Source organism: Punica granatum, chromosome 8, assembly GCF_007655135.1.
Source record: "Punica granatum isolate Tunisia-2019 chromosome 8, ASM765513v2, whole genome shotgun sequence".
Lineage (NCBI taxonomy): Eukaryota > Viridiplantae > Streptophyta > Magnoliopsida > Myrtales > Lythraceae > Punica > Punica granatum.
The window spans coordinates 9,742,250-9,767,432 of NC_045134.1; the positions used below are offsets into that span (position 1 = coordinate 9,742,250).

At 42.0% G+C, this 25,183-nt stretch overlaps 4 protein-coding genes across 5 annotated transcripts; 3 read left to right on the forward strand and 1 right to left on the reverse strand.

Moving 5' to 3' along the window:
• Positions 1-1,415: 1,415 nt before the first annotated feature.
• Positions 1,416-4,772, forward strand: LOC116188177 (protein APEM9). Of its 2 annotated transcripts, XM_031517355.1 has the most exons (7): positions 1,416-1,611; positions 1,706-1,867; positions 2,374-2,451; positions 2,847-3,114; positions 3,370-3,719; positions 3,921-4,058; positions 4,282-4,717. In XM_031517355.1, exons 1-7 carry the CDS (start codon positions 1,466-1,468, stop codon positions 4,418-4,420), a joined length of 1,281 nt encoding a protein of 426 aa, XP_031373215.1. In that variant the 5' UTR covers positions 1,416-1,465; the 3' UTR covers positions 4,421-4,717. The 2 variants fall into 2 exon arrangements, with proteins under 2 accessions (XP_031373215.1, XP_031373216.1); XM_031517356.1 differs by lacking the exon at positions 3,921-4,058 and having other exon boundaries at positions 1,417-1,611; positions 4,282-4,772.
• A 317-nt stretch (positions 4,773-5,089) lies between these two features.
• LOC116188176 lies at positions 5,090-9,468 on the forward strand. Its single transcript, XM_031517354.1, has 9 exons — positions 5,090-5,398; positions 5,616-5,721; positions 6,109-6,287; positions 6,904-7,049; positions 7,261-7,352; positions 7,591-7,934; positions 8,127-8,190; positions 8,372-8,434; positions 9,064-9,468. Exons 1-9 carry the CDS (start codon positions 5,154-5,156, stop codon positions 9,250-9,252), a joined length of 1,428 nt encoding a protein of 475 aa, XP_031373214.1. The 5' UTR covers positions 5,090-5,153; the 3' UTR covers positions 9,253-9,468.
• A 6,999-nt stretch (positions 9,469-16,467) lies between these two features.
• On the forward strand, positions 16,468-19,734 carry LOC116187387 (pollen receptor-like kinase 1). The gene is made up of 3 exons (XM_031516057.1): positions 16,468-17,478; positions 17,811-18,455; positions 18,705-19,734. Exons 1-3 carry the CDS (start codon positions 16,761-16,763, stop codon positions 19,358-19,360), a joined length of 2,019 nt encoding a protein of 672 aa, XP_031371917.1. The 5' UTR covers positions 16,468-16,760; the 3' UTR covers positions 19,361-19,734.
• A 1,018-nt stretch (positions 19,735-20,752) lies between these two features.
• LOC116188716 (U-box domain-containing protein 35-like) lies at positions 20,753-23,452 on the reverse strand. Its single transcript, XM_031518200.1, has 8 exons — positions 23,277-23,452; positions 23,163-23,241; positions 22,467-22,585; positions 22,136-22,303; positions 21,701-22,001; positions 21,496-21,597; positions 20,998-21,275; positions 20,753-20,834 (listed from the first exon to the last, which is right to left on the reverse strand). The coding sequence occupies exons 1-8, from the start codon at positions 23,450-23,452 to the stop codon at positions 20,753-20,755; spliced, it is 1,305 nt and encodes a 434-aa protein (XP_031374060.1).
• Positions 23,453-25,183: the final 1,731 nt, after the last annotated feature.

The following is a 25,183-nucleotide window of genomic DNA, read 5'->3' on the forward strand; positions in this document are numbered from 1 at the left end:
ATAAAGCATAGTCAAACAGACGAAAAGTGATTTTTCATATTGGCATTTCAGACACTTGAAGAAAGCTACTTTCCTAAAAAGTTTTTTTCTCGTAAAATTATTTTCCCTAAAGAATCATTTATTTTGAACAAACAGAACCTTATATAAGCCATCAACTAGAAACTAAGAGATTTTGAGTTCGATCCTCGTAAGTGAATTGCGTGTACCCCTTTATTTCACTTTTCTTATTATTGTACTAGACTCGGTAATCCCCTTGTAACTTTTTTCTTTGCCACAACCTCCTTAGATCATGTACAATGGGTGTCTATATTCAAGTCTCCACTGAGGGCCCCAACGGTGCTACATAGGCCCCACATCAGAAGAGGAAAAAGAAAGACTCGAAAGTCTAATTATCGGTCTCTCATTGAGTCTCCATTGTGGTCCCACAGTTTTTTTCAAAAGAAAAAAGTTATTTAAATGTGTGGATCGCTGCCTGCCACGTGGCCTGGAGCAATTGGCCACACGACAAAAGAGCCGTTGGCTCTTTCTATCTCAATTATAAAAATAAATAAATAAATAGGTATGCTGCCATAGAGTAGCAACATGGCAGCTCTTGATTGGATGAGAGGGTAGAGGGAGACGTCCTTCTACATAGAGACACATCTCTCATCGCGTGCCCCCTCCAGCACCAATGCATCTCCGTCTCGGTCTCTCTCTTAGCCACATTGGCATCAGAAAACCGAGTGAGAGACGCCGTTATACATGGTCTTATAACTTTAAAAAAAATTATCAAGGATAATTATATGAGCCAAATCTTATTTTAATAAAATACACTTCTAATCCTGCATCTTTTAGTTATCTGTTCAATTACGTCCTAAATGTTCATTCCTCGATGATGTCCTTGGTCATTTCATCACGCCATCCCAACTCTATTCCCAATGTGAAATAAAATCTTTCAATCAATTATCACATGACAAGGGTGCGAATGCATCAATTTGACTAAAAAAACCAATCACTAAGTCAGATTCATCAAAATCGGTTTTATACCTTCATCAACTCAAATTTAATACTCCCCTTGTTTCTCATAATTAAATTGAGATTCCAAAAACTTTTATGATAAAATGATGATAAAAATGTCCTCAAGGTTTATCTATAAAAACAAGAGAGATCTAAAAAAGTGAAATATTATTCCCGCTCAACCCCTCCTCCCCCTTTCCGTGGCGGTCACCCTTACCCTTTGTCTTCCTCATGCAAAAGGTATAGGATTACTTTTAAAAGGAACTAAAGTTTGGGGAGTTATCTCTGAATATGGCTTTTCGGCTCAGGAGCGGCTCCACCCGTTATCGGGCTAAGCCTGCGCGGCTCACATAGGCCCAATTCCGGCCCAAAAGGCAGCCCGACCAACCCTTTCTTAATTCTTCATCAGACGACGTTGGTTTTTTTCCCTCTTCTGCTGGTATGTCAGAAGCAATGCAGTGCTATCTCCATGGCCTTGGAAGTTGGGACGACCGAGACGACTCAACCGCAGAAGGAAGAAGCTAAAATTGACAGTTCTTCCGCGTCGGAAATGGTGGAGATTACCCCGATTGAAGCTGAAGCTTCAATTTGGGAAGACATAGAGCGATGTGAAAGGTGATTCAGCTGAAAAAAGATCCCTCCTTTTGGTTTCCGGTAATACTTGTCACCCATCATCGAATTGAACTTTCGCTGTCCCTGGGATTCGCAGCTACCTGGTGTGCTCTATGTACGAGGACGCGGCTTCCTCGGCTTCCTCCGTCCTCAAGCGCCTTCGCCGCCGCAGCAGTGATGGAGGAGCGGATGGCGAATTTCACGAAATGGTGGTATCAGCGGGCATGGTGCTTGTGCAGTCGTTGAAAGAATTGGGCAGGTTTCTCTTTTCTCCCCTCTTCTTGTTTAATAATCATGGGTTCATTCATGAACCCTCAATTACATTCAGATGTTTACGAACTCGCGATCTCTTCAGTTTGTTCTGTAGATTGAGTTGCAGGAGTTTCTCTTGCTTGCTAGTTTTGCTTAGTAATTGGGCAATAATTAGCTCAGTGTGTTTGAAACTCGAGTTGTTTTCCCGATAAGGAATGTAAGGAACTCTTGATGTGTTTATTCAATTTCGATCCTGCTCGTACTCCTACGAAATGTGAAGATACTGTTTAATCTTCAGCCATGGGCACGCTGAATTTGTATATCGTGGCGAGCGCGGGAGCACATTATCTGCGATTCTGTTTTTAAATTTTGTTAATGGGCATTAATTGGAATAAAAGGCACCTCGCATTGTTGATATCCTCGCAGAGTGATATAATCTATTATTTTCGACATATAAAATAATTTATATGGTAGACTTTTAAGGTTGTATAACTTTTCTTAATGTTAATGCAGGACATCCGATATCCTAAACCAGCTTCGAACACTGTTCGGTTGCGTTGCAGCTATGCCTGTTGAAGTCTTTCTTACTGGGTATTATTTCAGCTCTATGTGATAAACAGTTGTTGTGAACTTATTTCTGTTTTATGATATGATCTTTTTACTCTCACTTGCATTTAGAGAGAATCTGGTGTGGTATGGACATGGTTGGAACTGGTTCTTATCCCAAGTTTTTGTTTAGTATATTGGCGTAAATTTATTTCTTGAAAATCTGTTCTTTTCACTCGCAGATGATACCCTTATCCCATGAAAGTAGGTTACACATTGGTTTAATATAGCACAGTATAGAGATGACGGAGACCTTGTATCATCATCAGGGGGTTAACCATCATTGTAGATAATCTTATTTCACAAATGTTAACGTAAATCTTTTGAAATAACCTGGGTGAGATTGTGCCGGTTACATTTGTTCTTTTACCTCTTTTCAGGGTATGTTTCCAGATATCTGAAGGTTCAACTGGTGTCGGAGAAATACTTGAGGAATTCCTTGGCAACTGGAACTATGTGGATGCAGGGTACTATACTCCTGTTGACAAGGAAGAAAACAGTAATTGCAAGCATTTTGTATTGACACTCGACAAGTATTTAGAAGTTGCTGAGATATATGTTCTCACTGTACTTGGGAGAATTTTGAATGACGGTGACCTTGCCACCTCTTGGGTTGAAAAGGCTGCATTGCCTGAGGAGAAAAGACAGGTATTACAATTATATCAGCATCTCTTTTGAAAACAGTTCTCTTTCAATGATCTATTTTTGCCAGTTATTACTACCTACTATTTTATCTCAGTGAGAAAGAAATCATTTGTTACAACTTCTTGAAATAGTGTGCTTTTTCCTCACTAAAGTAGTGATGTTTCCCATTTGTCATACAATTTTTGTGCTATCTCATGCAGAATCTTATGTATAAATGCTGAAAAAAACTTGTAAAATCCAATTTTGTTTTATTATCAGGAGCTTCTGAGGAAATTGCATTCCCTATACTCTGTCAAGGCCACCAACTCAGAGTTGAGTTCCTCAGAAAACATGCTAGATGAGAATGAAGCTCTGTTGAAAGAAGAAATCTTGCCCAAAGGATTTCTAAATTCCATTGATGCGAGATCTATCCCGATCGGAGAAAGTGATAAGAAGAAAGCAATCCTAAAATTATATGGAAAGACAGAGACTGGTTTCTGGTGGTTTCGGACCATAGGTTTGAAGATTGGTAATACTCGGATGGTTATATCAAATGGGAAGATTTTGCTTGGATGCTTGATCCTGCTCGCCTGTTTTGTTTTACGAAGGAAAGGGGCTAATTTAAAGAGGTAATACCAATCATAGTTACAAAAACTTCTGTTTTAGTGCTTTCTGCTTATCTTCAAATTGAGTACTTCCATGCTTCTTTTAGCGTTGATGAAAGGGTATATCTGCTTGCAGACCTGTTTGGTTTCGTTTACTTAGCGTAATTGCTTTCTGTTGGGGAAACATTTACAAAAACATGCTTGCTCTTCATTTTATTTTGTTAGGTCCATCCTAGCGGGTAAGTTTTGTGTTTGGATGGACATTAATGACCGTCCTGGCCAAGGTTGGTACCCACCCTTCTACTTTTTCTTCCATCCCATTTGCTGGCAATGGGTCAGTCAGGCTGGATCGACAAGCCTTAGGTAACTTTGCTTCACCTAATCCGTGTTGAAATGGACCTGGGCTTGATAACCAAAGGCAGCAGTGAGCCACCTCAAGTGGCATGTGTAGCAGTTGGTATTGGCCTTGAGCATGCTGGTGCAGGTCTTGTGGTCATTTATAGGAAATAATTTACATAAGCAGAACCATACCACACAGGAAGTGACACACTAGATGCTGATATTGCTTGGAACTGTCTCTTTGCAGGTTTATCAAGAAACAAGCCGTGTCAATAAAGAACGCACTGCTAGATTTTTGGAAGCTGGCATTTTCGTACCAAGTGAACCCGTTAGCTGCCGTGCAGCCTCTTGCAGCCCCAGGGGCTGCAATACCTGCTGGCCGATGAGAATATCAAATTTCTATCCATCTTTCCCCCCATTCATCGGGAAGCGAGCCAAAGCTTCAGGATCCTATTTGAGCTGAAGGACCTAAAATTGCTTCAAGTCATCTTCTTTTACCTTCACCATTGGGCAAAGGCTCTAATATGTTGGAGAAAGATTCCGAATGTCCTTTCCACCAGCAAGTCTGTATACTTTTGTGTCCTATATTCCGGTTTTAGCATATGTGTTTGAACACGCATTGAATTCGTTCTGTACCAGTTCTATAGTACAAAGTGCAAATTTCACTGAATATTCGGGCTCAATTGCTGATTGGATCGAACAAGTACTCAGGTCCTATATAATACGTTCGGTTGTGGATGCACATGCATAGTCCAAGACGTGGTCTAGAGAACAACTTCCGCCGCGGTCCTTATGATTACTAATCACAATATAGGATATGGGAATTCGCTCTGATCCCTGTAAAGAACTGTTTCAGTCCTCGGCTATCATTAAACTTAAATTCTTACGGTAATATTTATATCACATAAAGTTGATCTCACGGCGTACGGACTCGAAGTTAAAACACCCGGATAATTTTTCCGGGAATGGCTTTTCCAAGTTTCCAATAGAATTCGACAACCTTCGGATCGGGTCCACTAAAATTCTTGAATCTATCTCAGCCCGGCCCATTTGATTCTCTCTGGCCGCGTGGATAGCAGGAGCTCCGGCTCCGGCGGGTGGAAGGCCTCTGGAATTTGAATGTTGATTTTCCCCTGTGCGGCTCTGGTCCGAGGTTTACTTCGACCCTCGGTTGTTTCGGTCAGGCACCTCTCTCGTTGGACGGGGAGCTCGCCTGTCGTCCACCGCAGGAGGTTCTCACTGTCGTTCGTGGCAATGGAGGAGAAACAGGATGTAGAGGAGGAGGAGGAGGCGAGCGGCGACAAGAAGGTCTACGCTCACTACAATCACACCCTTCCATCCAAATACCCTCGGTGGACAGCAAGGTACGGTCTTCCTCTTGAAGTTCGCGTTGCCCGCCAAAAGCATGCGAATATATGAAGACCCAGATGAGCTCCGACCTCAATCTTGCAATTCTGCTGACTGCTGAGAGTTCTTCTGGCTGCCACAATCTGGCAACTATTGAATTTCGAATTCGTATAAGTGCAGAGCTGCACAGAGTATAAGTTTAAGTTCCTTTATTGTTGTCAAAAACCTGTCCAGGGAAAGTTTTCAGTTCATGGAAGATAGGCCGTGGCAAGAAGTTCGGGATTTTTACTCCAATCTAGTAGACGGGCAATCATCCCTGCCCACATTGTTCAGAAATGAGGTGAAACATGCTTCTTCTGCACGCTTTTGGGCTACCTGTGCCTCAATATGTGTGTTATAATTTGGAGATTGTTTGAGCTTGCTCGTGGTAAAGTTTGTTGTATTCTATTCATAGTAATAACAGCAGAGCGGTGTTGGGTCTTGGATCTGTTTTAGTGATGATAATGATGGTAAATTGTTTTTCTAACTGAGCCTTTTGTTGCGCATTGAAATTGTTAATGATCTGAGGCGTCTTATGCTGCTAGCGATTTTCGTCGCTGCAAATGATTGCATATGTGTATGTGTTTGTCTGAGTGTGTGTCTGTGTATTACTATGGAGCAAATATCTAAATGATTGCGTATTTTATATTTCTGATATTGCACTTATGAAGTGCTTTGTCCTCTGAAGCACCCTGTTCATGATGATATCGAACTTCCAGAGGCTTCTGGCCAAATTGGACCGGAGAATGCTTTGAAAGAAGACAGGACAGGAAGGTGGGCGAGGAAAACATTTAAGATTGTGCTATCCTATCATGGGCCTTCCTTTGATGGGTGGCAAAAGCAGCCCGACTTAAACACCGTTCAAGGGTATGTGCTCTTTTCCTTCCCCTGAATTTCGCCAAAGCATGCCAAGGAAATCAAATAACTCTTACTTCAATCTGACGCTTTTTGTTTGGATCTGGAAAATTTTATTCAGTTTTCAAATTTTCTATATTCTACAGATAAGGAATATAAGAAAATTGTGTTGGATCACTTTTTGAGAAATATGGTCTGATTTAAACCTTCTATTCAAGTGCAACCTAACACCCTTTTCATTGTTTTCTTCTTTCTTAAAGATTAGTAAAATGCGACATTGCCAAAAATTTGCTTGAACCAAACAACTGCATTCTATTCATACCATGGATTTGGTTTTAGTTTTCATGCAGTGATGTTCTCATGCTATCCAATCTTGTCAGTGGCATTACATATTCTTCATTTAATCATATATTAGGAAACCAAAGTTATAGCTTCCAAAAAACTTGTGCATATATTCCTTGTCTAGTCCAATTCACCTCAGGTTCATCCTGTTCCTTTATTATGTAAAGGAGGGAGTGAAAGATGCCAAAAGGGGTGAATATTTCCTGCAATTTTGGTGTCTTCTTCTACTTCCACGTATTCTAGTTATATGTATTCACCAATGCACTAACCTTCTTGCCTTAAACAGTTTGATCGAAAGGTCTCTTGGGAGGTTTGTCGATGAGAGGAAGGCTAAGCTGCTCAAGGAGAAGCATTTACCGCTAGAGGGCTGTGCGATTGTTGCTGGACGCACTGATAAAGGAGTGACTGCTTTGCGGCAAGTCTGTTCTTTCTGTACGTTATGATTTTTTTCCCTCTTCAATTTTTTCGATTTTCATTTTAAATGTTCATGATCCTTTGGGTGTCTCTTTTACGTTTATGATTCTAGTTGAAAGACGGTAATTTTGGGTGTTTACATTTAGGCATCAATTTTTCATGCTACAAATTTCAGTTTTCCATTTCTCTAAAGCGGATAGCTCTGTCCTCGATGTTGTTATTGATCCAGATACATGGAGAGAGGATTTTAAACCTCAAGACATTGAAGATTGCATTAATAGTGCAGCACCAGGAAAGCTCAGGGCTGTGTCAGTCTCTGAGGTAAGGACTTTTCAAATTTCTTCCACAGTATTAGTGATGATCACAGAACCCTGTCTTGGGTGGCGTTGGTGTGGGGATTGCTAGAATCTTAGTTTTGGGCAAATTGTATGGCAATTTAGGAAAATAAGAGCACCTTCTAAAAAGCAGGCTGTGGATCACAATGAAAGAGGAAAATTCTGGAAGCATCTTTGTCTAATTGTGGCCCTTACAAAAAGCTGATATAGACTAATCGTTGTAGGTATCACGTGAATTTCATCCTAACTTTACTGCTAAATGGAGGCGATACTTTTACATCTTTCCTTTGAATGATGGAGAGGATGAGGAAGAGGAAGTCTGTGGAATCAAGGTGGATAGTGGGACTCTTCATGAAGATCACATTAGTGACAGAAATGGATTTGATGATCATATCGTCCGGGAAGTTTCCAAGGACTTAATATTATGTGATGGGGATGATGAGCTTGGAGGAGGAAACAAACCGAGAAAGTTCGACGTTGCTCGGGTTAATATATTTCTGCGGCTGCTTGAAGGAAAAGTTTTGTCCTACAAAATGTTTGCACGTGATACGAAGGCTTCAAGAAACATGTAAGAGTCCGGTCTTAAGCATCTACTATCTTGGAACTGTCCATCTGAGGAGATGTTGATTTGTAACTTGCTTTCTGTGGAGTGATTTCTTACTGGATTTGGGTTAGGAAGTACGTCGTCCAGCTCTTATAATGGATAATTGTAAATAAAAATGGATTATCATTCTCTGAATGGATCTATCTTCTGTCGCAGAGGCCCTCCAACTGAATGCTTCATGTACCATGCCCGAGCTCGAGTAGCCCATTTAAGATGCTCGGTAAATATGTCCTCTCTCTCTCTCTCTCTCTCTCTCTCTCTGTTTCTATGTGTTTTTGTCTTAAACTTCTGTTTTAATTCGTTGTCACTGCCTCTTTCTCTTTCCTCTGCCCTCCAAAATATTTTTTTCTTTCTTTGAGGAGTTTGCAATTCTCGTGATCATTGGTTTCCTTATAATCCAGGGTGTTGAAAAAGAAAGGAAAGTTATGTGTGTTGAGCTGGTGGCAAATCGCTTTTTACGCAAGGTATTGTCAGTCTCCCTCAATATCATTTTGAACTGTTCAATGCTCGTCATCGATTCCTGTTAAAACTGTAGAAGTTTGATATGGTTCTTGCACCCTTCTATTCAGGGTAGTACAGTCTCTTACAAGTGATATGACTACCATTATGGTTCAAGCTTGACACAATAAGTCAGTAGTTTAAAATTAGACAGGACCGGCCAATCAGACCAAGGCTGGGGCCCTCTTTCTTCAGGTTCTCTGGAAAACCATATATAGAACCTATGAGACCGGCTGGTCTTGCCTTATAACCAGAACTTCTGAACTCGGCTAAACTTATGGTTTATGGTGCATTTGGTTTCAGAGTTAAAAGTAATTTTGATTTTGATTGTGGAAAATGACAAATGATTGCGTAGTGTGTTGAGTTAAAGTTAAAGTTAAAATTTTTGACTTGGGAAATGTGTATTTTTGTTGTGTAGTGTGTCGAGTTAAAGTTAAAGTTAAAATTTTTGTGATTTTAACTGCGAAACCAAATGGAGCATTAGTCATTCTGCTGTTGGTCTGGTGCTTGAAATTATGCCTGAAATAGTAGGACTTGCAATATTTGGTTAATTCCATAGTTCCTCTTACTAGTCTAAGAATAACAAATGTTTCAGATGGTACGAGTTCTTGTGGCGACTGCGATAAGGGAAGCTGCAGCAGGGGCAGAAGAGGAAGTTTTGATAAAGCTCATGGACTCAACTTGCAGACGCGCCACTGCTCCACCAGCTCCCCCAGATGGCCTTTGTCTTGTTGATGTTGGATATTCAGATTTCGATCCCACAAACTGCCTCATTGTAGATTAGCGGATTATTGATGGAGTAATAGGCCAGTGATACAGATTGATGACTGGCTATATGGATCCTCTGCTTATATGCAGCAACGCGAGCTAATCTGCAGTTGCCATGGAATTGCACCGGGAGTTGTTCTTAGAAGAACTGGTTATCCGAAATCTTGGATGTACTTTATTGAACTCATCCTCCCAAGATCCAACTGCTCGAATACGTCTCTGCTTCATCAAATACCTTTTGAACACTAACTAGTCATAGAAAGCCGGATCCGATAAGGATCAGCCACATACTACGAAGAATGCGTACATTATTCCACGATTCAAGCAAAACTCGCTTCATATCACTTAGAAATTTCCTCTTAGGTACCGGAGTGATAATCGTAGAATTCGCTTGCTTTTGTAACTGTTTTATTTGGGCTGAGGGTCATTATATTTCTGAAGGATGTTATCACATTCCAAACAATAACACGAACATGACCAACAACATCATTAGCGGAAGAATCATCAATACGGATATTGTTTCGAGTCATATATTTACACATATTCTACGGATCAAGAAATCTGTTTTAGATAAATCATGAGGTCACGTCCATATCGTTATTCACCCTGATGAACATTCACACGTCCGGTTCATATATTTACACCAAATTCAAGAGAAACTCTCTCTCGGATCACCCAAACACTAAATTCGTCACCCACACCGAGTGGTTCACAAAGTCAGCTGAGCTTGAATAGAAATTCTAACCGTTTAGAACTTAGCTCCACACGTCGTGAAGCCTCTGTCAAAATTTCGTCCCAATCGGAATTCGTTTACCCTTCCGATCGAGGTTTGATCTTCATCTGGTCAGATTGAAATTCTGCTCTGCTTCTCTCTGTATTCTGCTTCTTTTCTGTTTTGTTCTCCTCTACAGATCAGCCACTGTGCCGCAAAATAAACCCTAACAAAAGTGGGTCATTGGGCTTATTAAAGCCCGATAAAAACTCAACACAATTTGAGCCCAACTTCCTCCAAATTGGGGAGATACCCAACAAACTTCCCCTCCCGACTATTTGGAGGCTTCGAGCATACCGGTTATACTTCGGCAAACATGAAGTTTCTCCCTAGCGAGAGGTTTTATCATATCAGCTCCATTCTCATTAGTATGCACTTTGTCTAGCTTCACCAACTTGGACTCCAACACATCTCTAATCCAATGAAACTTGGTATCGATATGCTTCGACCTCGAATGGAAAGTGGGATTCTTGCAAAGATGAATGGCGCTTTGACTATCACAGTGTAGAACATACCTTTCTTGCTTCAAGCTCAACTCCTGCAAAAACTTTTGCAACCACAATATCTCATTGCAACCTTCAGTCACCGCAATGTATTCGGCTTCCGTTGTAGACAAAGCGATGCACTTTTGAAGCCTTGATTGCCATGAGATAGCTCCCCCTGCAAAAGTCATCAAGTATCCCGAAGTGAATTTTTGAGAATCGATATCTCCTGCCATATCCACATCCGTGTAGCCCACTAACTTCGACTTACCAATGCCAAAGTGTAAACACACCTTGGATGTTCCTCTGAGATACCTCAGGATCCACTTAACCGCATTCTAATGCTCTTTCCCCGGATTTGAGAGAAAACAACTAACCACACCAACAGAATAAGCGATATCTGGCCTTGTACAGATCATGGCATACATTAAACTTCCTACAGTTGATGAGTAAGGAACTTTCTTCATCTCTTCTTTCTCCTTCTCACTTGTAGGACATTGCTTTGAGCTAGGTTTGAAATGAGAAGCAAGTGGTGATGAAATTGGTTTAGCATTACCCATGTTGAACCGATCCAAAATCTTCTCGACGTACTTCTCTTAAGAAAGCCAAATTTTTTCACTTGATCTGTCACGAGAAATATGCATCCCAAGGATCTGCTTTGCCGGTCCCAAATCCTTCATGGCAAAGGACTTGCTTAGTTCTTTCTTCAACTCTGCAATCTTGCTCATATCATGACCAACAAGAAACATATCATCCACATATAACAGTAAAATAATAAAATCACCATCCGAGAATTGTTTCACGAATACACAATGATCTGAAGTTGTCCGTGTGTAGCCATGTCTCAACATGAAATAGTCAAACTTTTTGTACCACTGCCGAGGTGCTTGTTTAAGTCCATACAAGCTCTTCCTCAGCCTACACACCAAATGCTCCTTACCTTTAACTCGGAATCTTTCAAGCTGCTCCATATATATTTCTTCCTCCAAGTCACCATGCAGGAAAGTTGTTTTTACATCGAGCTGCTCGATCTCCAAATTCAAACTAGCTGTCAATGCGAGAACAACTCGGATAAATGACATCTTGACCACGGGTAAGAAGATCTCCTCGAAGTCAACTCCTTTCTTCTGGTTGAAACTTTTCACTACTAGTCGAGCTTTGTATCGAGGTCGTGAGTTCTCTATCTTCAACCTGTAAACCCATTTGTTCTTCAATGCTCTCTTACCTTGCGGTAACTTCACTAAATCATATGTGTGATTTTCAAACAAGGAGTTCATCTCCTCATTCTTCGCCTTCAACCAGTGCTCCTTGTGCTTATGTGCCACAGCTTCATCATAGCACTCAGGTTCTCCCCCGTCAGTCAATAGCACATACTCATGAGGCGGATATCTTGTAGAAGGTCGTCTTACTCTATCAGATCGTCTAGGTAGATTATCTGCAGGCTCTAACTATAACTGCGAGCATGTATCATCCGTAGTTAAATCATCATCTACCTGAGAAATCTCACCCCCAGTCGTGATTTCTTCATACTCACCAGGTACATCTTCCACTGGATACTCTACATCAACCGATACAGGAATAGAGATCTCGTGAGGACTGCCTACTCTGGCCTTTTCTAACTTTTGCAAATCCTCGATTGTCTAGTCCTTAAAGAACACAACATCCCTGCTCCTGATGATCTTCTTGCTATTAGGGTCCCAAAACCTATACCCGAACTCTACATGTGCATAACCCAAGAAGATGCATTGTTTTACCTTAGCATCGAGCTTCGATCTTTCATCTCGAGAAATGTGAACAGATGCCCTACACCCAAAGACTCTGAGATGCTTGTACGATACTTCCTTGCTGGTCCACACCTGCTGGGGTACATCTCCATCAAGTGCAACTGACAGTGTAAGATTAATAAGATCAACCGCTGTCCTCATTGCCTCGCCCCAAAAAGACTTAGATAGTTTCGCCTGAGAAAGCATACAACGAACTCTCTCAACAATTGTGTGATTCATCCTCTTTGCAAGCCCGTTCTGCTGTGGTGTCTTCGGTATCGTCTTCTCAAGTTTGATACCGTGAGTCCTGCAATAGTTCTCGAAAGGACCCTTGTACTCACCACCATTATCAGCTCTGACACATTTCAGCTTCATGCCCGTTTCTCTTTCCACTGTTACATGGAAGTTCTTGAAAATCTTAGTCACCTGATCTTTAGTTCTCATAGGGTAAGCCCAAACCTTCCTGGAATGATCATTTATAAAGGTCACAAAATAGAGAGCACCACCAAGAGATCTATCCGACATGAAACAAACATCAGTATGCACAAGATCAAGTATATGATCGCATCTAAAGGGACGACTTCTAACAAAAGAAACTCTCCTCTGCTTACCAGCTAAACAGTGATCATAAGTGCTCAAGTGCATACCTTTAACGGGCAAAGACTACTTTCTAGCAAGAATTTGAATACCATTCTTGCTGATATGCCCAAGTCTCCTGTGCCATAGTTCGATAGGATAATCCTCAGCAACATTAACCTGACCAGAGTTATGCCTAGCACGCAACCTGTAGAGAGTGTCGGTCTTCTGACCCCGTGCCACAATCAACGAACCCTTGGAGAGCTTCCATCTCCCATTGCTAAATTCGTTACTGTAGCATTTATCATCAAGTTGACCCGTCGAGATTAGGTTAAGGCGAATTTCTGGAACATTCCTCACCTTATTCAGAAGCAACTTGCAGCGAAGCTCGGTCTCTAGACAGATATCACCAATACCGACAATCTTGCATGACTGTCCATTCCCCATTCTCACATAACCATAGTCCCCGGTAGTGTAAGATGAGAAAAAATCTCGATGAGGAGTGACATGAAACGAGGCACCTGTATCTGCAACCCAGGTAGAGTCTTGACACGTGAAATTCATATAGGCTTCATTACAAACGATGTAGGTCTCTCCATCATATGCCACTGTTATAGTGCCTTCTTCCTTCTTGCTCTCACCATTGCCATTCTGATTTTTCTTCAGAGCTCTACACTCCCTTTTGTAATGTCCCTATTTTCCACAGTGATAGCAAGTGACCACTTTCCTCGTCTTCGACTTTGATCTACCCCTCGATTTGTCACGTGGGTTACCATGCTTGGAAGAGGAATTTTTGCTTTGACTTCTCCCTCGTTGTTCAGTAACCAAAGCTTCAGACCGAATGGAAATCCCAGAGCTTTTCTTTCTAGTCTCCTCATTAAATAAAGGGAAAACTCCTGGACATATCACAATTTGAGAACAAGTATCACAGTGCATCATATTTCGAAAAATTAACATGGTGTATCACGAAAAATTTGAAAATTTTCACCCTGTATCATTTCCGTCAACTAATGGACGGAAAGCTGACGTAGCACAAACAGTGCCAATGTGGCCGTGCTTACTCAGCATCTGGGTCCCACCTGGCCACGGAAATATGATGCACTGTGAAAATTATTTTCAGACTGTGATGCACGGTGTTATTTTCCTAAAACGGAAAGGCACTAACAACCAAATACAAACTGTCATGTCCTGAACAATCTTGTTCCTATCTTTTTTCCATTTTTTTTATAATATTGGCACAAGTTTGTTGATCGATCAGGAGATATGGCCTCCGTCGTCAGCTGAGCTACAAATCTCATGCGGTGTGTTTCCCTTGCCCGGGTCTTGCAAGGGCTTCCACATCGCTTTCGTCAACAAAGAGTTCAACCACAGACGAATGGTCAACTCTAGAGAAGGGCATGGTTTCTTCTATGGCCCTAACTTGAGTAAGGGAAACACACCGCATGAGGTTTTGTGGCTCAGTTGACGATGGAGGCAATATCTCCTGATCAATCAACAAATTTATGCCAAATATTACAAAAAAAAAATGGAAGAGATATAGGAACAAGATTGTTCAGGACATGACAATTTGTATATGGTTGTTAGTGCCTTTCCATTTTAGGAAAGTAACACCGTGCATCACAATCTGAAAATAATTTTCATAGTACATCATATTTCCATGGCCAGGTGGGACCTATATGCTGAGTAAGCACGGCCACATTGGCACTATTTGTGCCACGTCAGCTTTCCGTCCATCAGTTAATGGAAATGATGCACGGTGAAAATTTTCAAATTTTTCGTGATGCACCATATTAATTTTTCAAAATATGATGCACTGTGATACTTGTTCTCAAATTATGATGTATTGTGTCATTTTCCCTTAAATAAACTATCTGTCACCGTGGGCAACGATAGCTTCCCATTTGGCGCAGAATTGCTCAATGCAACCACAAATGTATCCCAATTATCTGGTAGAGTCCCTAAAAGTAGACAAGCCTACAACTCATCAGGTAGTATTATCTCCAAGTTCGTCAACTGGTTAACAATATCCTGGAAATTACTCATGTGCATAGCCATATCACATCCATCCTGGTAACGAAGATCAACCAACTTCTTCACGAGAAATGCCTTATTTTGCGGAATCTTCCTTGTGTAGAGATTTGTCAATTTATCCTACAAAACTTTCGCATTTGTCTCCTGAGCAACATGATGATAAATACTATTGTTTATTCACTGCCTAATCAAACCAATAGTCTTCCGATTTGTGGGTTCCCAAGCCTTGTCATCCTTATCTTTGGGTTTCGCGGAATCCCCTTCAATGGGATCGTACAAGTCCCTGCAAAATATAAGATCCTCCATCCGAGACTTCCATATAGAATAATTGGTTGCATTCAACTTGAACATAGATCCTGTAGACTCCTCCATCTCGAAAACACTGAAAAAACTCAAATTTCTCTAACCCGAGGCTCTCATACCACTTGTTGGGAAGGGATGTGCTCAACCAAACAACAACACAGCGATTAATCTTCCTCCCCTACTAGTGTAATCGAGATAGGAACTAATCAAATCAACCAACATGCAGTAAAGGAAAAAACAGCAAGAATTTTACATGGAAAACCTCGATGTGGGGAAAAACTACGGGACCAACTCCGAATCAACGATCCACTATGAATGAAGGTTATACAATGTCTTTCATCAAGGGTAAACCCTTGGATCACCAAACTCTAGAGAAACATTCTCTTGGATCACCCAAACACTAAATTCATCACCTACAACGGGTGGTTCACAAAGTCAGTTGAAACAGAACCTACAGAACTTGAATTGAAATTCTGATTGTTCATAACTTAGCTCCACACGTCGTGAAGCCTCTGTCAAAATTTCGTCCCAATCGGAGTTCGTTTACCCATATTCTACGGATCGAGAAATCTGTTTTAGATAAATCATGAGGTCACGTCCGTATCATTATCCACCCTGATGAACATTAACACACGTATACTTGGAAGAGGAAAATATGACAGAAACCTTCGAGTCATTCCGAACACTATTCAGGAGAATATTTCTTTCATGCACGACCTGTGGTCGGACTGACCTATCTTGTCGGCTTACAGGGTGTTCACGTGGATCATGCAATTAATCAAATGAAACACAGACACCCTCGTTATTATTAAAAAAAAAAAAGATATACGTGTTTTTTTCTTTTCATTTCTATATTGAGACTACTAGTTGTCGTTGGCTTTTTAATTTCGTTCAGACGTCGATTTGACCATGACCGCGATGTGTTTCTTATAAGTGGGTTTTGAAATCTTGAGTTGCAGGTAATGTCCTGTTATGAAAGACCGCCGTTTGAGAGCTAGACTTGATTCGTTGTAAAAAATGATAATCAAATAGACAGAGACAATGGAATGCATGAGTGCATGAGAGGCGGGGCGGAGGTCTCTCATATTCATGCAATAATAATAATCCTCATCCATGCGGACAGCAAAGAAACACAAGACTCCGTCAACGTAACCTCTTCAACCCCATCCCATAAATATTTGATCATCTCTCTCCTCTTCCCACACCCTATTCTTAGACGCAGCACACACTGTCTCTCTATGTTGTCTGAGCTGTGCCCATGGCCAACTGTGCGCATAACCCTCCATATTTTTCGACCTGCAAACCTCCCCAAACTGCTCCATCTCTCCTCTCTCTCTCTCTCTCGTTGTGTCTCGTCTCACCGCATAACCCGAAACAAAGCCAAACCGCTCAATAAGGAAGAAAGGAAGAAAGAAAGAAAGATTCGAGGAAGGAAGGAAGGAAGAAGAAGAAGGAGGCGAAGACATTAAAGAAAAGGTCGCAATTAATAAAGAGGCAGCCATTCTACAGAGTTGCAGCCCCCACAGAAGGGCGCGCACGCCGCCCCGCTCTAGTGTGCGCTGCCCTCATCCTCCGCTTCCCGTCCGAGGCCGCCACCATGGCTCCCTTCACCTTCCACCACCACCCCTCCTGGTCCTGCTTTTCCTCCTACAATCATCGATGCAGCCTCTTCCTGATGATTGCCGCCCTTGTGGTGGCCTACTCCGCCTCCCCTGCCTCCTCCAATGCTAACACGGACTCGGCTGTCCTCCTCAAGTTCAAGTCCTCCATCAAGGACCCCTCCGGCGTCCTCTCCAGCTGGAACGCCTCCCGTCCCACCTGCACCAAGGAAGACTTCTCCTTCTGGACCGGCGTCCTCTGCTACCAAGGCTCCGTGTGGGGCCTCCAGCTCGAGAACATGGACCTCAGCGGAACCATCGATGTGGACTCCCTCGTGAGCCTCAAGTCGCTCCGCACCCTCAGCTTCAAGAACAACAGCTTTGAGGGCCCCATCCCCACCATCAACCGGCTCGGCGCCCTCAAGGCCCTCTACCTCTCCGACAACTTGTTCTCGGGTGAGATCCCCAATGGTGCCTTCGACGGGATGCTGTCCCTGAAGAAGCTCCACCTGGCTCACAACCAGTTCACCGGCAAGATCCCTGGGTCATTGGTTCTGCTGCCAAGGCTGCTCGAGTTGAGGATGGAAGATAATCAGTTCACCGGCCAGATCCCGGACTTCCAACAGAAGAAGTTGTTGGTTGTTAACCTGTCCGGAAACTCCTTGGAGGGCCCCATCCCTGCCAGACTATCTAAGCTGGATCCGAGCTCCTTCTCAGGTGAGAACATCTCCGTTCTGTGCCAGGCATCATGTATATATGATCCATCCAACGTTTGGTTCCGCTTTAACTAATCATCAGACGAAAAATTTCTGGTTTTGTCAAGAACCATATAACCTCTGGTATAGGAAAGTCATTCATAACCATGTGCGGAATAAAATAAATTAAATCGGCAGAGGAGGTCATCGGGATGTTTACAGAATCATATACCCTTCGCTTAATTTCGTACGTTGTTAAGTTGCAAATTTTCCTTTAGGGCTAAACGCGGTTTAATTTTCTTCAAGATGTATGATTTTTGCTATAATGATATCGACCTCAATTTTCTTGGGCAGGCAACAAAGCGTTGTGCAGTGCACCATTGGCTCCATGTCCAAGTCCTAGTCCACCCCCATCTGCGACCCCTCCACCGTCTAGGTCTTCTGGTATGAGAGAGCCACCGAGTTACATTGCCATCATCGTCATCGCGATTGTGTTGGGAGTGGCTCTGCTAATTGTCCTTGTTGTCCTTATCTACTGCGCCCGGAGACGGAGGAACTCGAATAACTCGCTGGAGGCCCCAACCCCATCAAACCTCCAAAGGAAGGCGAGCTTGAAGGGTGAAAGCAACTCGAGGATGGGTTCCCCAGAACACTCGGGGAGCAGCAAAAAGGGTGAAAGCACAAAGCTGTCCTTCGTGAGGGACGACAGGGAGAGGTTTGACCTTCAGGACTTACTCAAGGCCTCAGCCGAGATCCTAGGGAGTGGGTGCTTCGGGTCGTCCTACAAGGCGGCTCTCACATCAGGCACCATGATGGTTGTTAAGCGGTTCAGGCAGATGAACAACGTCGGGAAGGAGGAGTTCCAGGAGCACATGAGGAGGCTTGGCAGGCTCACTCACCCGAACTTGCTACCCCTCGTAGCTTACTACTACCGGAAGGAAGAGAAGCTCTTGGTTTCCGACTTCGTGTCCCGAGGCAGCTTGGCCGTTCATCTTCACAGTAAGTTCTTGTGTCCTCTCTCAATAGTGTGTATTAGTGATCAGGGCAGGTTATTTTGCCGGAATCATTTTCAGGTCACTGCATCAAAAAATTCATCAATGAACTCACCGAAAAAATATTGGTTGAGTGTTATGAGTAACAACCGATCAGAATATTTATAAGCGGGAATCTGTGTGATACTCATTCACTTCGGGTGAGTAATACTCACCAAATATTTGTTCGTTTAACCGACTGCTTAAAATCTTGCAGGCAACCATGCTCGAGGCCAACCGGCTCTAGATTGGCCGACCCGGCTAAAAATTGTCAAAGGAGTCGCAAGGGGTCTCTCATACCTCTACGCGGAACTCCCGACCCTCATCACTCCTCACGGCCATCTCAAGTCCTCGAACGTGCTTCTTAATGACTGCTATGAGCCTCTCCTGAATGACTATGGCCTCGTTCCCGTTATCAACCAGGAGAGCTCCGAGGAGCTGATGGTGGCCTATAAGTCTCCTGAGTACCTCCAGCACGCTCGGATCACGAAGAAGACTGATGTCTGGAGCCTTGGGATGCTAATCCTCGAGATCTTGACGGGAAAATTCCCTGCGAATTTCCTCCAGAAGGGCCACGCAAGCGATGAGGACGAGGACCTGGTGAAGTGGGTCAAAACAGTCGAGGGGTCGAACGAAGTGTTTGACAAAGAAATGAAGGCGTCGCCAAACAGTGAAGGTGAGATGACGAAGCTTCTGAAGATCGGGTTGGCATGTTGCGAGGCCGAAGTGGAGAAGAGGATGGAGCTCAAGGACGTCGTGGAGAAGATTGAGGAGGTGAAGGAGAAGGAAACGGAGGATGACTTCTACTCGTCCTATGCCAGTGAAGCAGACGTCAGGTCCTCGAGAGGGCTCTCTGATGAAATCCGTTTCTAAGTTCCGGCTCGGAGATAATCAAAGTTCTTTTACAGAACCGAACTAACTGGTTGGTGATAGGCATGAGTATGTTTCCTTGTTAGAGGTCCAATTTTCAGGGGGTGAGATTTGGAGGTCTGTCAATACATTTCCATAAACTTTGGTTTCAGCTTTCAATGAAAAAAAAAATGAAAAAAGAAAAAAAAAAGATTTCACCATTGTCTTTCACCCCCAAGCTCAAATTCATACATGGAAACATAGTTCTCATGTCTTTTTACCATTGACGAAGTTCCGGAGCTGTCTGCTTAAGAGATTCTTGATTGTATCTTATTTTATAAAAACCGTAATATCAACGTAAAGTTTGTATGAGATTGTCATTCGTTCATTTTGCAGGAGATTTATGTGTACCGATTCAGGAGTTTTTGTTCATCGAAATAATTCATATTGTAGATGATGCACTTTGAGCATATATATTTTTCTCAATAAAAAATTCGATTCTTTTCCGAATCTGGAGAATGCTTTATGTCAGAAATGTTTGATTGACCAAGGACGGGGATCCAGTTCAAGGTGTTCAAATGGCTTAATAAGATATGTTCCAAACTTTAACGAAAATGTGTAGCTCATGGCCGAAAAGGGAACTTCAATGCTGAGGACAACTTCACTACAGATCTCTGGAGAAGACAAACTACGTGTAAATGTTTTTTTTTCGGTTACAAGGAAGCCCATGAGCCTAGTGCATTGAAATAGAAATCCTAAATATCTAATAAAGGGGCACGAGTAGTCCCACTGGTATCGAACCTGAGATCTCTTGGTTACCAGGCAAGAGGTGCACCACTATGCTATTCCCTCTCTTGATGAAATGTCCCCTGTTTGGAATTCATTCTTCTTAGCAAACTCGGCAGAGCGATACTGATTGAGAAAGTATCGTTTATTTTGAGACACAAAAGATCCTTTTCTCTAAAGTGGCCATTGTTTGCTAGCTCTTCACAGAACGAAAATTTTTCTTCCGGAGCTATCTTAGTTCGAGAAAACTGATCAGGTTCGATTCAGAAACTGAGACAAGTCCTAGATTTATGTAGTTAGCTTATTATTGTGTGTACTGTAAAGGATCTGAGTGAGCGAGGAGTCATTCTTGTATCTGTCTGAGTTCCCGAGTTTTTTCCGATGCCAAGAAAAGTTTGATTCTTCTGTTTATTTTTTCACAAGAGCCATTGCAAAGCTTATCATTGGCCTTACAAGGGCATGGAAGCGGATAAGTTAGGGCCTCTTCAAAAAGTCCATGTGCTAAATGAAACCATGGTTAAGTCTGAAGACTGAGATTTTTGTTGCGGTCGAAACCTCCCCGAGCTTTTCAACTTCCAGGTGGAAATGGTTAAATCAGCAAGACTACTCTCTCAAAAATCCTTGAGATGATTACCTCTCCAAGTTATTCGTGTTGCAGAAACAAACCACATCCTCGAAACCGACATGATGCCAGATTGGACAATCTCTGATCCTATTTGAAACAACGTTAGACTTCACAAGTCACAAACTGGGATTCAGCAATGCGGATTGACTCAAAAGGTAACTTCTCTAGGTATTACATATATACACGTCTGCCAAAATTTTCCGATTATCTGCAGAAAAAGTAAATATAGAGCGACATTAATGCAACCGACATGTGGAACAAGCTCCTATACTCGATGACCATATCGGAGAGTCCTGTGGCATCCATTATCCTCCTCTTCTCCTCTGCCTCTTTGAGTGCTCTCGTCTCCGCGCTAAGCATCTTCTGAAGCTCATGGTCTGCTAACCACCGAGCGGCCTCTGCCTCCTCGAGCGCTGCCCGGCATCTTGCCCTCTCCTTCTCCATCATCGCCACAGCAGCTCTCTCTGCCAAGTGCGCATCCTGCAACTTCCTCTCTGCTTCTATTTTGCATTTGCCAAGTTCAAGAACCTGCAATTATAGAACAACGTGGAAGTAATTCAATGGAAAAATAGTCGAGACTCGAGTTTGATCTAAAAGCTTAACCGCAAAGGAAACAGATATCTATTTTGTGTGCAGGCTCGATCATTAGCCCTAATACTGCATGAGTTCTTTTAGAACGGTCCCGACTGATTTAAACTAATAGGTAATGTGGTAGTTGAGATCGTCTAACAGTGGGAACAATGAGTACCATCTGTTTGGCTGTGATAGCTTCTTTGCAGGCTGCATGATACATATCCATTGTTCGTTGGAGCCCCATCATTAGCCTTCTCGTATCATCATCAGGCGAACCCTGTAATTCGAACCAATACTGCACATGAGCTTTCTCCTTTCTAGCTTCCTTCAATGTTTACAGAAAATTTTCCCGAACTCCCTAAGTCACTTAGTTTACTTACGATGTTTGATGCTTGTGCCCCCTGTTCGTTGTTGTATGCAATCAATGCAGGCAACTCGTTGTCTAGGTCGAGATCAACTTGCTGGTTCGATCCTGTAAGTAGGTCCTGATCGAAGTCAAATTCCTCGAAGTCCAAGCGCATGTGAGAGTCATTTTGTAGCGGCGACCCGAGAGTTTCGTAGAAAGAGAGGAAGTTGCTGTCCGTGCTTAGCCTTGCAGAATCCACATATGAGATCTGATCGGTCTCAAGACTCTCAACCGTGGGGATCTCATCATACGGTCTCTCGCTCAAACTTCCACGTCTAGGGAACAACACAAACAATTTGAATCCCGTTATTTTTCTTACAAGGAGACACTACTTAGTGATGCATACATGAATTTCTTGCACAGCAAGAATCCAGACAATTATCAAATAGATTCAGCTTCTTGGCCTTACCTTGGTTGCCCAAACCCATCGAGCCTCGCCCCCTCAGCTATGGCAGTGGGTGCAGGACGGGATGCGGTTCGTGCGCTCGCAACCTTTCCTTTCCCAATCACATATACATTGCAAAAGTCAGGGGCCGACTTCATCACGGAGCTTGGGGTGTCCACAGTCTTGAATAATCTGAAAAGGAGGAAACAGGAATATGAATAATCGAAATCGAAAAGCCGCTTTGTTCTCCTTTTCACTTGTACGCTGCACCTGAATGTTGGATTAAACAGAGATTGAGTTTGACCTCGGGGCGGGGGCGAAATGAGAAAATTCTCATTCTTCTTTCATTTCTTACCTGGAAAAACTTTTGGTGGCAGCGCCAAGGAACAAGTTCTCGACTGCATAGTAGGAAACAAAATCGACTAATCCTTTGGCAATATCCAAATCTTCAACCAGTACCACCTCGCATTGAACCTGAAACATGTCAGAATTTACATCCCAGAATTTCAGGAGTAATTCTCATTTCCTTGAATGGAAGAAAGAAAAAAGTACTAGAAAGTTTTGTTTGACAGGAAGGAGAAAAAAATAGAAAGGCATTCGATCGAGGAAGGAACGAGAGACCGACTTGTCTACGCATACAATAGCACCGGAAGGGAAGGAGTAATTCCATGGTCAGACCATCCGGTTGCTTTATCTCCGATAATAATTTGCTCCGGTCTGCACAAAGAGCCAGAGGAACATAAACAAATCAACTAAACCCCTTAAAAACACTTATGTACAGGAAGAATTCTTTGCGGGAACAGATTCAGATTAATGACTGTTGGAAGATTCATTACGTCAGCAGTGGCATTCCCCTACCAAAACTTTTCGAGGGAAAAAAAAAAAAGAGATGGAAACCCTCAAAAGATTTTTCCAGTTTTTACATATGCATGGTCCATGCAGAGGTAACCGATAGGCACGAAACTTGGATTGGACGTATCTCCTGTCAAAGGACATAAGATTAAGACGACTGGATCGAACGAGCCAGATAGATTCTCAAATCATAACCAACTCCGTTCCATTCTATTTCTATTCCATTGTATGGCATGGCATGACGCGGTGAATGCGAAAGCGATGGAGAGAGGGCAGACCTGATGAGTTTGGAGTTGGAGGAACTGTAGGGGACCTTTGAAGAACATGGACCAATTTGACTGTCTGATATCTGGAGCTGACATTCTGTAGGACCCACTTGAGGGCTTGTCTGCTGGCGTTGTCTCTGTCAATGCCCACTGCAATTGATCCTACGGCTCCACCATCCCCTCTCCTTCCACTTAATGCAGGTTCCCTTAGAACATTCCTCATTCTTCTTCTTCTTCTTCTTTTTGGGTTGCAGACCAAATCCTCTTCAGAACATTTAGAAAAATAAGATTGCTTATATTGATGACAAAATTTATCCGTTTTCTGTTGGTTTCTGTTTGTCCAGGCTTCCGTGGCGGCCATTGAAATTGGAGGGATTAACAAACTGACAGTAATGTCTGTCAAACTAATTAACAAAATACACCTTATCGTGTGTAAGAATCGTATTTGTTCTACCAGAATTGCTTGATATGCATTTAGAAATTAGATAGTTACACGCACGTTGCACGGGAATTGTGAAACCATCATTACCAATAACGTCTATATAGTCCTAAATTCAACGAGAAAGTAAAGAAGAAAAAAAGGAAAATGTACATAAATAAACTCAATGAAAGACAGTTAAAAAGAAAATGACAAAAGTAGATAATTAAATAGTAAGTTTTAGGAAGAAAATTATCCTCAACATTACGTCACTTTTTCATTTCCATCTTAAATCTTTTTTTTTTCATTTATTTTCATCCTAAATGTTGCACAATTTGTGCGGTTTAGTCCTACCGTCTAATTTTCCATCCAAAAATTAGTTTTTCATCCAAAATACTTTCAGAAATAATAAAAAATTAAAAATTTTGATTAAAAAAAAAGACCGGAAGAGAGAAAGAAAAGGTAAGGGCCGCAGGATCCCTAGATTCTGAGGAAGGGGGGCTCGCTGAGGCAATCCATACGAGATCGCCAATGGCCTCTAGGATCACCGGGGAGGGGTGGCCATCGGCTAGTGCTCCCCCCCCCCCCTCGGAATCAAGGGGACTCAATTAATTTGCACTACTAAAAGTAAAAACACATCCCTATTCCGTCTCAATGGGTGGAATAGAGATGAAATTGAGACGGATTTTGCCATCCCTATTCCTTAGATTTCCTGTAGTGAATGCCACTTTTAATTCAGCTGTTGATAGCACTTTTGGAAGGCAGACTTTCTCTAACATTGCTTCTGGTGATGATCTCTGCTTGAATGAACCGTTTGCCTAATCTTGTGATAATTAATCTCGTTCCATTGCATAAGGCAACACTTTGATTGAAATTGTGAAGCAACACGTGACGTAATTGGTTTGCCAACTTTAAGATACAATTCATGATCTGTAATACCTAGAAGCCTCAGAGAACTGAGAAATATAACTAGGTAATAAATATATTGATCTTCAGTATTGCATTCAGATTTGCTTAAAGAATCTGAACTGAAATAAGAGTGCTATTGCCCTTATGTATGAGCTATGGCGAAATGATTAATTTCATGGACTGCACTGCTTCATTTCTTAGGGCAAGAATTGCCCCTATTCTTCAAATAATATGTACATTAACATTTATCTTATAGATCTAGGTAAGTACAGTAGATACATTTATATTTATCTAAAGTTTGAAAACTCAAATTTAAAAGATTTCTAATCCAAGAAAAGTATTTATTTAGATAATATGTTTGAAAAGTATTATGTAGATAATATGTTTTGTTCGATAATATTTATTTAGATTTTAGGCTATCATTTGAAAATTGAAAGTTTTAATTACAAATAAACATGAAATATTTAAAAATTCAAAAGATATTATGAGAATATCAAAGAATAAAAAAAGGGCGGTCCAACAATTTATAAATCATTAAAATTATTAAGGAAAATTAAACAATTCGATAAAATTTTATTCAACAATCCAAGTGTTTTGAGGTCATCAGTTCGGGTCACATAGCTTTGC

Bases quoted from the DNA above. Each gene is read 5' to 3' on its own strand.
- LOC116188176 (XM_031517354.1), top strand. From the start codon at position 5,154: ATGTTGATTTTCCCCTGTGCGGCTCTGGTCCGAGGTTTACTTCGACCC. The intron at 7,935-8,126 runs GTAAGAGTCCGG...CTTCTGTCGCAG, and splicing joins ACGAAGGCTTCAAGAAACAT to AGGCCCTCCAACTGAATGCT. The intron at 8,191-8,371 runs GTAAATATGTCC...CTTATAATCCAG, and splicing joins TAGCCCATTTAAGATGCTCG to GGTGTTGAAAAAGAAAGGAA.
- LOC116188716 (XM_031518200.1), bottom strand. From the start codon at position 23,452: ATGAGGAATGTTCTAAGGGAACCTGCATTAAGTGGAAGGAGAGGGGAT. The intron at 21,598-21,700 runs GTAAGTAAACTA...TTCGAATTACAG, and splicing joins GGGCACAAGCATCAAACATC to GGTTCGCCTGATGATGATAC. The intron at 20,835-20,997 runs GTCGGTTGCATT...TGTTTCAAATAG, and splicing joins TATAGGAGCTTGTTCCACAT to GATCAGAGATTGTCCAATCT.
- LOC116188177 (XM_031517355.1), top strand. From the start codon at position 1,466: ATGGCCTTGGAAGTTGGGACGACCGAGACGACTCAACCGCAGAAGGAA. The intron at 3,720-3,920 runs GTAATACCAATC...TTATTTTGTTAG, and splicing joins AAAGGGGCTAATTTAAAGAG to GTCCATCCTAGCGGGTAAGT. The intron at 4,059-4,281 runs GTAACTTTGCTT...GTCTCTTTGCAG, and splicing joins GCTGGATCGACAAGCCTTAG to GTTTATCAAGAAACAAGCCG.
- LOC116187387 (XM_031516057.1), top strand. From the start codon at position 16,761: ATGGCTCCCTTCACCTTCCACCACCACCCCTCCTGGTCCTGCTTTTCC. The intron at 17,479-17,810 runs GTGAGAACATCT...TTTCTTGGGCAG, and splicing joins GGATCCGAGCTCCTTCTCAG to GCAACAAAGCGTTGTGCAGT. The intron at 18,456-18,704 runs GTAAGTTCTTGT...AAAATCTTGCAG, and splicing joins CTTGGCCGTTCATCTTCACA to GCAACCATGCTCGAGGCCAA.